The 16096-nt window shown below is 39.7% G+C and overlaps 1 protein-coding gene across 1 annotated transcript in view; it reads left to right on the top strand.

Moving 5' to 3' along the window:
- The window catches only part of LOC137281094 (mucin-16-like), a 43769-nt gene extending 28130 nt beyond the window's left edge, over positions 1-15639 (top strand). Inside the window, exons 25-34 of the mRNA XM_067812228.1 lie at positions 276-388; positions 1458-1528; positions 2401-2630; positions 7474-7586; positions 8707-8774; positions 9276-9508; positions 10596-10711; positions 11354-11421; positions 11986-12257; positions 13512-15639. Of these exons, the coding sequence (XP_067668329.1) occupies positions 276-388; positions 1458-1528; positions 2401-2630; positions 7474-7586; positions 8707-8774; positions 9276-9508; positions 10596-10711; positions 11354-11421; positions 11986-12257; positions 13512-13693 (1466 nt within the window). The 3' untranslated portion in view covers positions 13694-15639. The remainder of the gene's footprint in view (positions 1-275; positions 389-1457; positions 1529-2400; positions 2631-7473; positions 7587-8706; positions 8775-9275; positions 9509-10595; positions 10712-11353; positions 11422-11985; positions 12258-13511) is intronic.
- Positions 15640-16096: the final 457 nt, after the last annotated feature.

Raw genomic sequence — 16096 nt, 5'->3', positions numbered from 1 at the left:
ATTACACGTGCGGCGTTTACCCGCAATGCTGAGTGCAATATTTAACAAACTAACGCAATGATACCGTATCGAGTTGAGAAATGTGCCCCAGAGAAACCTTTATTGTACACAGTACTCTTGCACCCACACAATATTGAGGCCTTGTGCTACAAAAAAGGGAAGTCACCCTAAGTATCGCACTGTTGCTATAGCAAAAAACAGTATGTTAGTAAATACTTTCGTTATCGTCCATAGGGCGTTTTCAAGATAATGATATTGTTAAACATCTGTTACAGCTTCCTACCAGCTGAAGCTGTCATTTGAGGTTCTCAACTTGACGATGTCAGAATCACTGCGCAACGTGAACTCCGCCGAGTTCAAATTGAGGGAAAAGTTGTTCTGTAATGACGTGAGTTATCTTCCTTGGTGCGCAAGGAGTTTTCTCCCTTGGCACCTTACTCCCAATGCCTGTGCACACAATACAAATGACAGGGATATAGTTCATGAAATAACCCCACAGATCACTACACATATATGAGCCAACGGTAGGTACACTTCTACACCCCGTATAAGAAAATAACATGTATGTTTATGTACGATTACCACATGGGATAGGGTTTAAAAAATAAATACTCTTTGAAATTTGGGTTTATTAAAAAAATTAAAATTCTAAAAATAAGAGTAATGATACTTTAGTATTTAATCGAATAAAGATAAGGATATTGAATATGATGACCCGGGGGAAAGTGCACATTGTCACGGAACAGTCAAAGGGATTCAGCGTATTGCCTTTATACCAAACTGGTCTCCAGACGAACTGGCACCAATGATCTGCATTAGAAAGCCCTGGATGCCTCGCATAGCTCGCAGAGTGATGACCTACTGATGACCTGGCTCACTTGGCTACTTGCACGAGAGCGAACAGATTACGCACTGTGACGTCATATATTACCATTCCAACATCATTGAGGCATCACATGCCTCTGCCACTGAAGCCGTCCACTGTTTGTTACTATTAACAATTTTAAGAAATAGGAGAAAACTCCTCTTCATATCAAACATTCAAACGTATAGCGATCAACTCGTTGTCATGTATTCTATGTCAAAAGACACTATGTGAGATTCTCTGGGACAGATCAGATGCTTGACATCCGTGTAAACCTGCGTCAAAATGCACATAAATGTGTAGCACAGAAGTAAACCATTCCATCACACAATTAGTTTACCTTGACCCGACCCATATGTAATATGGCGCATCATAGATTAAGAATTTGTGTATCCCTTGAAATGAGCCAACATAAAGCTTCGCGTTTTAGCTCAAAGATAAACATGTAACTATGTTTGGGATACGTTTTATGAAATTGTGCGCAAATTCTTCGCAACGGAATTCCCTTAAACATTTATGGTTCCTAGTCTCTTTGGCCAGTATGTATGCTCCTCAAGACTGCTATATATTGGTGTTATTTTATGTTTTTCAGATATCGCAGTTGCTGTTGAATCATCCGTTCAAGTTTCCTGACTACAAGTCGTGTAGATTCGACATATTCACGTGTGTACCGTAAACTTCATAATATTTCCCTGGATTACATCTGCTCTCAGTGGTATCCTGTGAGATAGAGCAGAAATATTGCAAGAATTTCACATTATCGGTAATCTAAGATAAATGAATATTCCAGTGTTTGTCGTCGTGGTTCAGAGTCAAAGAGAATTCGACCATACTAATGGTCGATTCCAAGGGGCCTTAGCTGTGAAGATATGATTTTGACTTGGTCTTATAGCAAACCTTGCTAACTGGAGACGCGATTAACGGGATCGGGTTGTCAGACTGTCCAACTTGCTTGACAAATTTCATCGTACGACAGTTGCGGAGATGTATGCTCATGCTCACTGGATTGTCTGGTCCGGGATTATTTACAGACTGCCGCCACATAGCTGTATTACTGCGGAGTGTGGTATGCAATTATACACACTCATGAGAGGCTAATGACAGGATTAGGCACAATGATTTTGGGGCTGTGGTATAGTCGAGTGGTTAAAGGGCTAGTTTGTCACGTCGAAGATTCCCCATATAGGTGCAATGTGTGAAGCCCAAATCTGGTGTCACACACATTGATGTTGCTGGAATACTGCTAGAAGCGGCGTAAAACCTTACTCACTCACTCAGTGATTTGGTAGATACATGCCATTGTTTCCTAATATTATGTTAGCAGATGCCCATAATGTTGGTCATTGGGTTTTGTTGTCCAGACTTAATATTTTACTGACAGATGTCATGGAGAGGAAATATTGCGAGTCGTTAAACAAACAAACGGATGATGACCGGGTAGTTACCAATTGCGAAGGCCATTGTTCATGGCATCGACCACTGGTTCGACTGCCCCAGCGCCGTTTGTGATGTGTTCTCTGTTTATTATTTAACAGGAGCGATCCGTTGCGAATAAACTACAGCCTCGTCTTCATCGGACAGCAACCGGAAGAGATGAGTGAGAGGGTTGTTGGTATTCTGATAGAGGGCGCTCCGAGAGAGAACTACTTGGATCTGATTGGTTTACGTGTGGGTAACATGCTGATAGCCATCGACAACTTCACCGTCCACATCCACAACTACTCCACACTACCTCCACTCTTTACGACACCGCCAGTGAAATACGGTAAGCACAAATGTTGAACATCAGGCCACGCTTTTGTTAACTTAACATTAACGCCACCGCCGACTCCAGTGAGAAAAGCGAAAATTAGTTATCAAAAATAATATTTTACAAAAATATCATTTACTGTCTCTATCGAGGTAAAAAAATTAGCTTTTTAGGAAGAAAAACACCTAACACCTTTCAACACATATTTCATGTTATATGTTTTAGGTACTGTGGGTTTATATAAAATTGATATATTGTGACGCTTATGTTACCATCAGTCACAAGTATATCTGGTCGATTTATCACTGATTTGTGACCATGGCGAACAGTGATCAATTCCATGAACATGTGAAGAGCCGGGTTAGAATGGATCTTCAGCAACCCATGCTTGTCATAAGAGGGGACTAACGGGATAGGGCGGTCAGGGCCGCTGACTTGGTTGATGCATGGGGCATCCAAATGATATCAATCATAGGATTGTCTGGTCCTTCGATTGTTCAGAGACAGCCGTCATAGAGCTGGATTATTGAATATTGCGGCGTTAAAAGAAAACCAAACATAGCATATATCTACACTACACCCCTCGGAGCAGAGCGCTCTGGGCCTAGATTTTCGAAGCTCTCTTAGCGCTAAGATAGTATCAAGTGCCATACATTAACATCAACTTACGACTATCTTAGCGCTAAGAGAGCTTCGAAAATCTAGGCCCTGATTCTTGAAGTCACTGTCTGACAAATAGATGTCAAACTAATGGGGTCTGCGATGTATTCACTTATAGTTGATGTCAAAACCACCATCTTTCCACGTTTCCGCTATTTTAGTTGTTTCTTCCTTCGTTGATTAACCCCCTGGATGACACAGGGACATATATGTCCTTCCTCTTCAACCCTCCCTTTGAAGACCAATACATTTCTAAATATATCACGCACACAAATATAATTCACTGTTTTGAATTCCTCGTGAATTTCCTTGTTTCTGGATACCATCCACAATTATCTTAGACAAAATTAAAGTGCTTGAAATAGCCTCTCAAAATTGGCTCCATCGTAAATGGCCACATTTTTCACACAATACAAAATCGCGATTCACAGCATTATTTGCTGTATGTTTTTAAACGTGAAAATCGGATATATACTGGGAGTATTAAATTTCCAAAAATAGCATATTCATGATCACTGCTGATATCAAGTTTTCATGTAACCAGTAATGCTAAGTCTGAAACGTCGCCGATGAACCCAGAATCGGTTGGGATGTTTACGAAAATACACTTTCAAATACGAACGCCGAAGTGCGCTTTCCGGCATATTGGATATATATAGTGTTGACAAAATCACGTTTCCAGAAGGCCGGTATTGAGACGCCTATTAATCACGTATATTTCATAGTCAGCTGCTACAAACGCATCACTGAATTGCCAACACATCTTAGAATCAAATTACAAATGGTCTTTGTCACCAATACAAACTGTCTAGATAAAACGAAACGAAAGATAATGGGTGTGAAAACGTACGCTTGCTCGAAACACTGTGCTTGTGTGAAATGTAAAGTTTTAACAAAGAAACATTCCGATTTTACACTGCGTAGCATTTTCGGAAATTTTCCGACATCCAGCCGTCTAATCATTGCTTACACTGGCTGAATACGCTTAGTATATTCAGGGGAAGAGTATCGTAGCAAGAAAAAGCAAATTAAAAGTAGATGCAGCGCAACCATTCGATAATGCATAAGAAACTGTCAAACTTTTAGTGCAGCGTGACGCCATGACGCATAATCACGCAGAACGACAACGTTACTTATCACTATTTCTGGCTTCTTCTGTCATTTACAGTGTAAGCGATAAAAACATATAACAATACCAGATAGTCAGAATAATTCTGATTACTCAAAGCTCACACTTATGTACAAAAGAGCCCTGCATCAACGAAAGAGTCTTCGCAAAATCCTATGTACCCTTGTCGAAGCCGCCATTTTGAACGAAATCGGTCATAGGTAGTGATGTCACATGTCAACATTGTTGCACATATTAGGCAATTTCTTTGAGGTGAAGGTGAGTTGAACGAGTGTAAACACAATGGCCACATCATTCCGATTGCACTTTCAGTATTGTCATGGATAATTTGCGTATCGTTCAAATATTTTTCATGAAACAAAGTGCAGTATCTACATATATTCTTGTTCAACATTATATCATATGTGGATGTAGGGTATGCGTTTTTAATCTTTGAAAGCTTTTGGTTGTTTGAATAATATTTACATGGGAAATTGTGACTCAGTAAGTGTTTATGCCTCTACACAAGTATTAGAAGATCTACACAAGTGATAGTAGCCATTACAATTAATTACTGCAACATGTGCTTTAGTTCCTGTGATGTACAATATTCAGTGCATTGGGACTAATATTGCAGTTTCATATGAACAGGTTAATAAACAGCGAGTTAATTCAAACTTATAAAACTGATGATATTGATAAAAGCGATTTTATTTAGAGTATAGGCACACATATTTAAAGGAATTGTCTTGTTCATTGAATCTGTTTGTGTCGTTTTTATAACCAAAACAATTATGAAAATTGATTGACCAGGTGCGAGTTTGTCAAAAACGTTTTATGATTCATTATCATTGTTTTCGATGATACAATCAGTTCAAATTCGATTAAAACATATTCTGATGGCGGGATATCTAACGATATGGATAGCCCAATCCGATAAAATACGTTGGTTCTTCGATGCTTTTATTCTCCTGTTCTTGCAGATTTGTTTTGACTAATTTTGCATCCTTTCTAACGGAGTAATAGCCATTGAAATTACCGAAAATAGTACATTTTGGCTGACGTCATTCGACATGCTTTGTGCATTTTTGCGACGTCGGAAAAAGACGACACTGATTTGCTGATTAAAAAACAGCTTCCGCATCAGTCTCCGCAACTAACTTACTGAAGATCACTTCTGTTCTGGATCTTCACGGGTCACGTTTGCGTGACGGAGGAAAAAATTGATGTGCCATTTCAAATAGTTAACTTTGACCTCCATGGATCGCTATTTGTACATTTGAGACTCAGATCTGTGGCGAGTCCCTAATTTCTGGCGGGTTTCCTAATCCGTAGCAAGAATGATTGCTCAGTATTATTGTTACATGACGTCATCATGATGTCATTACTCGATGACGTCATAAACACAAACCGTTCCCCATGTTATCGGACTAGGCGTTCTTGGCGATAGTAATCTCGGGGAAATCTTTCAAACTAAGCTACGAAAATGGAAACCATTGAAAAAGATTCCCGAACCCATATCAAAAGATCCCAATGCAGAAACATTTTGGAACGACATTGTAAAAACACGTGAGATACAAAACTGAAAATGTTGAATCTGAAATGGGTAATTGTAAAGAGTTTCAAGATCCTCTCGTTTGCAGCCAGCGACAGATTGGTAAGGAAAATCATTAAGAATTATTTCGGACTATCAAAAGCGATTTTAAATAAAGTGTCTATGAAGACACTCCGCAACGGCGATGTTACATCAAAGAAAAAATGGTAAAAATCATTGATAAAAACAACGCACTGGACCACAGGAAATCCCTGCCTCCACAACCACTGGCGATGTGCGCGTCAGCGTGGTAGCCTCCGAGACTTCCCGCCGGAGCACTTTGCAGAAAAGCTCGTGACGGACGATTTGTCCTACCGGGGGAATGGACAAGCGGTCTGTTTCAGATCAAACCCCACGATGAGCAAGGGAACTGTCACAGCATGTAAGAATTCTAGCTGTGACCGAGTGTACAAGGTGACGGACACTCAAACCTCCCGCAGGTTCCAGTTGAACAGACATCAGACACGTGTTGGGCAGATTTAGATGTATAACAAATAAAACGTTTTTACTCTTTATTCACTCCTTTGTCTTTCGTCATGTATTATTGAATATTTCAATGGAAAGTAAACGTATTCGATAATTAGGTTGGCCTAAATTTTCGAAGCTCCCTTAGTTCTATGACAGTCGTATTAGCAATATCGAAAGGCGAGCTTAGTGCTAACACAGCTTCGAAAATCTAGGCCCTAGGATATCAGTATGTTAGAAACACACAACTGCCATTATCACCTCTCCGACCGCGCTGAAATGTTCTAATGACGGGGAGTAGGAAATCCGCCACAGATGATGGTAGATACGGCAACTCGCCATGGATTTGAAAATCTTCCGTGGATTTGGAAATCCGCGACGGATTTGAGGCCTGCCATGAATCTGAGTCCTACATATTTAATACATAACAACGGGCAGTACTGATCTATCATAGTGATTTGTACGTACTAGTATATCAGACTAGGTGCAAACCAATATCTATTAATCCTATATCAGATTTCTCTTTCTAATCCGTCATTCTCTTAATCCGACATGTCTAATTCGACATTCTGTTTAATCCGATATCTGTCGAATCCGACTAAACGTGTTGTTCTGGACACTGCCCCTTTTAAACACAGTGTTCACGAATATTGTCTGACACTGACAAATCCGGCAGATTTGCCAACGGTCAGACAAAAGTTCCCAACCTGATGGCCCCAGTGTCTGAATATATCAGAATAACTTTGTCTGAAGTTGTTATTTGTGGCATGTGACACTTGTTCTCTGTTTATAGGTTTAATGTTTGTCATAATATAATGTTAATAAATTCAATGTCAATTGTGTAAATGTTAAATCTGAAATGTGTGTTTAATGTTATTCTGTAGGTCAGACAGACATCTGAAACTTACAGGACCCAATGTCCTGTTACTTTGAAACACTATTTATGAACACTGTAAATATATTGCCATATACATGTGTGTTATATGTTGTACTCACGACGTCTTCAACGTCATTGACTCCTCCTTTCTCAGATGCTCTGCTGTACAAGATCAACTTCAACATGTACCCAGGCAATTACTCTACAGCCATGCAAGACACGTCATCAAGCTACTACCGGCAAATCACTGAGAGATTCTGTGCTGAGGTTAGTTCAACTTTTGTTAAAGATTGATTATCCCAACTGGTGCAGTGGAGTAGCCTAGCGGTTAAAGCGTTCACTCGTCACGCCGAAGAAACGTGTTCAATTCCCCTGCAATATGTGGAGCCAATTTTTGGTGTCACCCGCAGTGATAATTCTGGAATATTGCTAAAAGCCGGTTGTAATCCATTAACACACACCGCCTAAAATCTCCTCGTACACTTAAAAGAAAAGAGCAGTTTTAAACAGTAGAGATTCTTTTTCACATTCGATCATTCAGTATCCTGCCACTTTAAAACTCGTTTGATTCGTTCAATTGTAGCAATGCTAATTAGAAGCTGGATCCATTTTAGCTACACTCTATAAAAAAAGTCAGTTATCTGGACCGTCGTGACAGAAAACACGTCCAATTCAGCACTCACTTCGTTTCTTTTATGACGTGATTAGGAAATCACCTTGCTCATAAAATAATTATTGGATTATTTGGTTTTGTTTCGGATTTTTAGTGTTGATGGTATGTTATGTTATTTTGTATGATATTGAGCGTATTCAATATTAAAGGTTTATGTTATAATGTCGAAAAAAGAAAAAAATTATACCGTTACTCTGTATCCCTAATATTTTTACAATTGCAAATAGCACATGTCGAAATAACCCACATCGGCCTAACTGTAATTGTATATCCAGAAAAACATGTTTACTTGTAAAACCCCGCAAAAATATTTAAAAATTGCCAACAGCTGCTGAAAACAACAGATCACACTGTAGATGCCCTCTCACATATTAACTACATAAATGTGAAGAAAAAAGGGTTTTTTTCAGTCTTTTTTTTTATTTCATACAGTACCTTTAAGCACCAATTACACGTGTAAAATGGGCAGCAATAAAGTTGAACCAAAACATGTTGTCTGTACTCAGCTTGATTTGCTAACTTGTTTTTATTAACATCGACATAGTGTATGTTGTATCACATGCATGAAATTCTGTTCATGCACTCAAGGGAGGGTATGGCTGTGAGGTTGGCTAAAGCGGTGTGACACCACCCACACTTTCTCCCTCCCAAAACAACTACACAGAAAGAAGCATTACGAAGATTTATGTTATAAAATGAATTCTTGTTTTTCAGATTCGGCAATTTTTTGGAAACAGTTATGTTCGTGACCGATATTATACCTGCAAAGTTGAGGGTATTCAGTAAGTATCTGCCGAATATTGCCTCGCGATTGTTTTCTCATACACAGTCAGCCAGATGTGTTGGTGAAAAACCTGTGTTTGTTTAAATATAATCAGCGGTTTGGTATGACTGAATTCGGCTTTCATCATGATTAGTAAAGGAATATTCTGATTCAAATAATGTCATTTTCATTTCCATGAAACACCTCTCTCTGTCGGAAAACGTGCGTGTTTCTTATGTGTTGAAACGGTTTGTGACGGTTTTCAGCCTAGTTTTGACAAACGTAAAATTGTTGCTCCAAGTTTCACGTGTGTTATATATCTGTTTTTCTTTTCTTTTGTCCGTCAGTTTGTGGTTCATTTCAACAACAAGACTTAAAGGCTGTTAATTCAGGGACACGAACATCGCCATGTAGAGAACAAAAACATGTAAATATTTGTAACGCCACCATGTTTCATAGATGTCTTCAAGTGATAGAGAATATGATCTAAGACTTCGAAAAATGCTTTTGTTTTAATCAGAGGCGGAGGTACTCCAACCCTCGTTGCCAACGTTTTCGTCTCGGGAACATACGACTTCGGTGCCCCCCTTATCTACGACATCATAAACTCTTCAGCCACTGTGTTTAATTTCGGCGGGAGACGCTGGCTGCGGATTGGTGATTTCCTGTTATACGCGGACTCCCCAGGGGAGTCAATCCTGATACAGTGGAGCTACATTTCCACCACCCCGGCCCCCACCACCCCTCTTCCTTGTAAGTAACCCTGCAGATACGATGATGATTATGATGATTTGCAGATTTTACGCGCGCTTTCCGCCTGTGAGCGAGAGCGTTTAGTTTTACGCCGCACTCAGCAATATTCCCGCTATATTACTGCTGTCTGTACATTACCGAGTTTGGACTTGACAATCCAGTGATCAGCAGCACGAGCATCAATCCACGCAATTGGGAAATTATGACATGTGTCAATCAAGTCAACGAGGCAGACCACCCGTTCCTGTTAGTTGCCTCTCCCGACATGCATGGGTTACTGAAGATCGGTGCTAACCCTGTTTTTCACGGGACACCGACCTAATGGGAATTTTGCGCACGCAAATACCGAGGTCATGTCTACCTCAACATGTACGTGTTTGCACACATACCGCTGTCCGTTTGCTTTAGGTTGCGATTGGACAACTTAAACATGAAATTCATTGGTCCCCGGTATACGGCTAAAGTTGATGCCGGTTTACGTATGTGCCATTCGCCGCCACTCGTCTGTTTCCGTAACCTCGCCCCACACCCACGTCAATATATATACATATATATATATATATATATATATATATATATATATATATATATATATATATATATATATATATATATATATATATATATATATATATCTTACAAAGAAACCGTCGTGAATGCACGAGTGTAGAGCAGTTTGTACACTGTCAATAAACAAACCGTTACGCATGGCAATGGCCATTTTTTCAGCGAGTCATTAATTTTTAGTCGTCCTATATTAGGTTCTGTTATAATCAATAGCCATATTGGGGCATGTTTGTAACTCGCCTTCTGATTGGTCCGGTAGACTGACGAGCGAATTAAATCAAATCAGTTAAGGAACATCACGGGCGGGTAGTTTAAGACAGAGAAAGCCAAGAGACTGGATCCCGTTACCTTTGCAGGTGTGCGCACGTTTTGTCCCGGGATGCATAGAGGACAGTGTCTCCAATGTATATCATTGATAGGGCTCCAGATACCTGTTCACAAAGGACCGTTTTATTACGAATTCCACCCAGCCAGTGTAGTAAAGCGCTAACCATTTAACTTTATGTCTTTACTTACACAGCTACGTTCACCATTTTGGATCTGAGAGCTAACATCCTCAACATGACATACAACCCTGCCTTTGCTGACACTTCCTCGGCAGCCTTCAGATCGTACGCCATACCTTTTTGTCAGTTCGTAAGTACCACGTATTGATTCATGTTCGTAAGAGCAACTTTCACTATTTCCTGCTCGTAAGTACGCCATACCCTTCTGTCGTTTTGTATGTATCACATACTGATTCATGTTCGAAAGTACGAATTTCACTGTAAGAGTTCGTAAATACTCTTTTGTCGGTTTGTTAACATGGCTTACAAACTCATGGCCATAAGTGCGAATTTCACTATTTCTGCACCACTTACACTTACGCATACACTCTTCTTCGTATATATTACGCTAATGTCTGAATGTAAGTGAGACATCGCGCTTAAACAAGTTCGTAAATATGACACACATGATATCCGTTAATGGCACTCTTACGTAAGACATGCGCAAACACAAGTTCGTAAGTACTAAATATTCTAGTTCAATAACTAAGGCAGACAATTCGTATTTCAGAATATGCTTACATCAGATTGATGACTTACTCATCCATATGGTGGTTGTCAGTATCACAAAGTTCTTGTGTTTATCATGAAAGCCAACCTTTTGCCAGCTTTGTACCCAGTACGGTTGATGGTCACTTGCTGAGATGGCAGCAGTGTTTGTACTAAAATGTCACTGATAGGTCATCTAATGGCACTGAGTGCTACTTGAGCTTCTGATTTCCTATGTTTACAGCTTGGTAAGAAATTCATGGAGAGAAACCGGTTTCCTGACTACTTTGGCTGTCGTGTTGTGTCTATCAGGTGAGTCATATTTGTTTGTTTGTTGATGTTTTTTTTGTTTTGGTTTTTGTTGGGGTATTTTGTTTCTTTGTTGTTGTTTTTTGTTTGTTTTTTGTTTTTTGTTTGGTTTTTTGTTTGTTTTGTTTTTTATTCTTCCATTCTGCATTCGCCTCCAAGTAATTGAGTTTTACCATATAATGGACAATGTTATGAACGTTGTGTGTTCAATTGAGCATTCGTTCCCAAAGACTGCAGGTGTTCGTTCAATTAATAGACGGTATTACCGATGCTTTTTTTTCAATTACGTATTCTGTTCCAAATAATTCAGTTTGGGCTGTTATTAGTGTTGTATACTCAATTAGATATTCTGTTCCAAATAATTTAGCTTATCATATTGGACAGTGTTGTCAGTGAATACGCTTCCAAATATTTCAGTTTATCACTTAATTGACAGAAAGAGACGAAACTTGAATTGAAATTGTCCTGTGGGCTGTATAAGGGGAGACAAAACTGTGGTCGGATCGCTATCGGCGGTCTAATGTAATCATCAGTGTGAGTAACAAGTGGGATTTTCTCGTTTTCTAGTAACAACCCCTTCAGTGTGAGGTTCAGTCTGAGGTTCCGGGGCATGCAGGAGGAGTATTTACAGGCGTTAGTTCCCGACATCATCATTGAGTGGACTCGAACCCCAGAGGCAGAGGACCGGCTAGTGGTGGGGCCCCTGACCCTCGACGAGCGGTCAATCAGGGTCAAGCAGAGATACATATCCAATGGAAACGTTGTCACCCGTGGGCCTCTCAGAACCACGCCCCCTGTGTTCATACCAACCGTACCAACTCCTCCCACGACTACTGCAGGTAAGGGGTTAACAGTTAAAATTGACTCGGAGAGTGCGTGAGTGTGATTCTATGCCACCTTTAGCAATATTCCAGCATTGTCAGTGGTGGGGACACCAGAAATGCGCTCCACACATTGTATCGATGTGGGGATTCGAGCCGAGTCTTCGCCACCATCAAAAGTATACATCCATTTCTTCTCTGGGCTGTGCTCTCTCATTTCCATCCCCATGTTGAGCAATTATTCACGTGAAATATTTTTTATTCAACAATTTAAGCGCATCTCGTGGTATGTCAGGCCGTTCTTCGCCTCTATTCCCCCTTCCAGCTTCCGGTTCAGCGGTGTGAAGGAACAGGAGAGTATTATTCCATATGGAATATTTACAGTTACCTCCCCTACTTCATTCACCCATTACGCCAGAAGTGTTTTGTGTAGAATAAATGTTACGAAAATCCAACAATAGCGACAGATAAGACAAATAAACTCCAACAGGTTCATGATGAAATTAGGCAATATAGTATTTCTTTTTCATTTCTGTTTATTCTTGTTCCGTCACTCCGTTCAACCGATCTGAATACCATGAATGGCGCTTAAGATATTGAATAAAATATGTTTCACGTGAGTAATTTTTAAACATGTGGTAGGAAATCTGAGATCACAACCAAGTGAGAAAATGGGAGTGTACCTTTGATGGTGGCGATATTTTATTTTGACATGAAAATCCGGAAGAATGTTGCCAACCTTTGCTCGCTTCGCTCCCATATGAGAAGACTTGTCATTTTCTCTATGCTGCGCAACCCCATTTGCGCTACAGATTGCCTGTGCGTGAACCCTAATTTAGGTGTATGATTCCTTACTGTCATATGAGGGTCCTGTGACAGAGAACTGTATAACTTCATTAGAGCCTCAGTATATATTTCATTAGAGCCTCAAAATAATCTTTTATCATGTGGGCTGATGCAGGTAACTACCCCGGAGAAAAGAACCAAACACTTAGCAATGTCACAGGTATGTTGTGGGTACAATGAATAATATAGTGCGTCCCACGGCGAATTGTTTTCAGCCATCATTCTCTACATCTGAGCGTACTAAGCACACATTTGCGCATTTCCGTTCAACCCAGATATCGTACAAAAGGAAAAACTGCTCGCCACAACCCATAAACTTGTGGCTGTGTTTCGAACGAGTGAGCGAGTTGGTATTTTGTACCGTCTTACAGGGGACACCAACCATGGACATTCATATTTCAAAAGTTCCATATTTATTTTTCTCAGGTTCGAACCCCTGTCCACCTGGAGCCTTCAACACTATCGAACCGCATCAGAGTCAGTGCAACAAGTTCTATCTTTGTAATGGTGGCGTTGCTATGGAGATGACCTGTGCCCCGGGTCAGATACTAGATGCTGTGTACAGAATGTGTGTGTTGAAACCGCCTGGCCACGTCTGCAAGTTGTAATCGGTGAAGACTCGAATAACTTTCTAGATACGCCCTTTTATCCCGAAGGGTCGTTTACTTCACCCATTGAGCCTCTGTGACACACCCATCCCTTGGAAACATGAACTGGATATTTAAAAGAATATTTATTTTTATAACTTTTTAGTAGCCATCAGCTGTTTTAAAAGACTCTCGCTACATTTTGTCACTGTTTGGTAGCAATACAAAATGGAAGAGACCAAAAACACCATCTAAATATTTTGAAGAATGTTTGTATATCATTTCAAATATTAGAATTACGCAGTAGACAGCGTTTTGCGTGCATAATGTCTACTAGACTGTCAATATCATACGAAGACAGTTGTGGTGTGAATGACCTGAAACGCGGTCACTGTACATGGAGAGAAGATTTGGAATTCCTGCAGTTTACTGCTTATACAATATCGTTATTTGATGTGGCGACATGTTTTGATGGCGATCTTTGGTCCTTGGACTTCTGAACGCGCGTGACATGGTGATTAAGTGAAATTATTGGTGTATTTTTAATATTGGACGACTTGACAGGTCATTACAGAAATAGATAGTTACAGGTTTCGTTGGAAGTGTAGCACTCTATCAATCACTCATTCTCATCTATAGTAAGTCGATCAGCCAAATATTGATGACACATGTTATTTTTTGCCACAGTTATATAAGTGTCCTGAACTATATCGATATCTGATTATGTACATAGCGATGTCTCGGGGCTGTTTGTATTGTACCTGTCTGTACCCTCTCTCCTGCAGCTTAACGCAATATCTGATGTATGATAACTCGCTTCAAATTAACCTACAGGCTCCTCATTTTAACTAATATTTAACGCTTAAGATCAGGATCTTGATGAAAACCATCGACGTACATGATGTATCTGTTTATTGCATTTTAACGGGGGGTCTTAATATACCACGTTGTGGGCGAGTAGGTAGCGCCACTTTGAAGACCGGTTCGATTGTACAACGAGTGTTGTTTGGAAGAAAAAAAAACCATTTGTACACGAAACGAAACAACCAATCACTGAATGGAAGTTTAGTTTATTAATGTTGGGAAAAGTGAAGGGGGTGACAGTAAAGAATTTTGTCCAGAAAATCATAAAGTAGCTGTTCCATGGCAATAACACTCCAACGTTGAACGTATTGAACTGTGAGAGGCTTTTTTCTTCGCGGATTGAAAATTTGATGAGTGTTTCTACTTTCAGCTAACTATTTAACTTGAGACAAAAATCCAGTCTACAGGTAGTGATTAAAGCGGCACCGGCTTGACCTTCGAGTTCGACTACGGGGACAGTTTAAATGTTCTGATTTTATTTATGTTTTTATGAAATGAAGGTTGTACCCACCAAGTACTCATTACAATAGCATACAACGTCCGTTTTGTACGAGAAATATATTTCAACCTTATATAGAAATAAACGTTTGTTTCCATTACATATCGGCTAGGTATTTCAGCCAAGTGTACATTCCGCTGATGAAATGTGGTGCAGTCATTACTTTTATCATTGATATTATTTTGAAATATACATTATTTTCATGTGTCAGCTGCTGTACGTACTATGTTTGCAATCAAGGGAGATTGTGTCACCGCTAGGATGCCATAAAGCTGTATCTCCGGCTAATGTTTTGTGACGGGACAGTGTTAGCGTAACAACCACGATGAAGTGCTCATGGCTTCAGGCAATAATGAATGCTGGAGGACACACAGACAATTTCCCACGAATGTCATTCTCAGTATAGGTCCCATTATAACAAATTTCATTTTTTATAATATACAGCATATTCATATTTATTACAGGGTGTACATTGTTGTATTTCAGATGAGTGTATATTTGTACGACTCGCTCCATGCACAGGCAAAAGTATATGCCGCGTGTATTCTACTCATTCATTTTTGTCAGCGGTGTTTTGATTGTAAATAAAGATATATTATTGTTTTTGTTGTCGTTGTTGTAGTTGTGGTCTCTGTTGAGTGAGTGAGTGAGTGGGTGATAGTGGTTTTACGCCGCTATCAGACACACACGCACCAAAACACACACACACACACACACACACACACACACACACACACACAAAGAAGAAGAAACAAAAGAAAACAAACAACAAACAAACAATACATTTCAGTATTCAAGGTCATGGCCCATATTACATAAGGATTTCCACACATGTACTCAAGCTTGTTTTGTTAAAGGTATCTTGCCACTGGACGAAAAAGGAGCTCTCGTCATTAAAAAGAAAAATAAACTACTACGCTAACCTATCAAACAATTATACTGAAGATCTAATTTTTATTTTGTGTATTTCGGATCCTGAAGACTTTATATAGAAACACTGCCAAACTTAATATCACATTTTTATCAGCACTTGCCATGATTCTAACAAAACGGACCACAAC

This window comes from Haliotis asinina, chromosome 4 (genome assembly GCF_037392515.1).
Source record: "Haliotis asinina isolate JCU_RB_2024 chromosome 4, JCU_Hal_asi_v2, whole genome shotgun sequence".
NCBI classification, from domain to species: Eukaryota; Metazoa; Mollusca; class Gastropoda; order Lepetellida; family Haliotidae; genus Haliotis; species Haliotis asinina.
The sequence above is the reverse complement of the archived record's forward strand: the minus strand, read 5'-3'. Positions and strand labels throughout refer to the sequence as shown.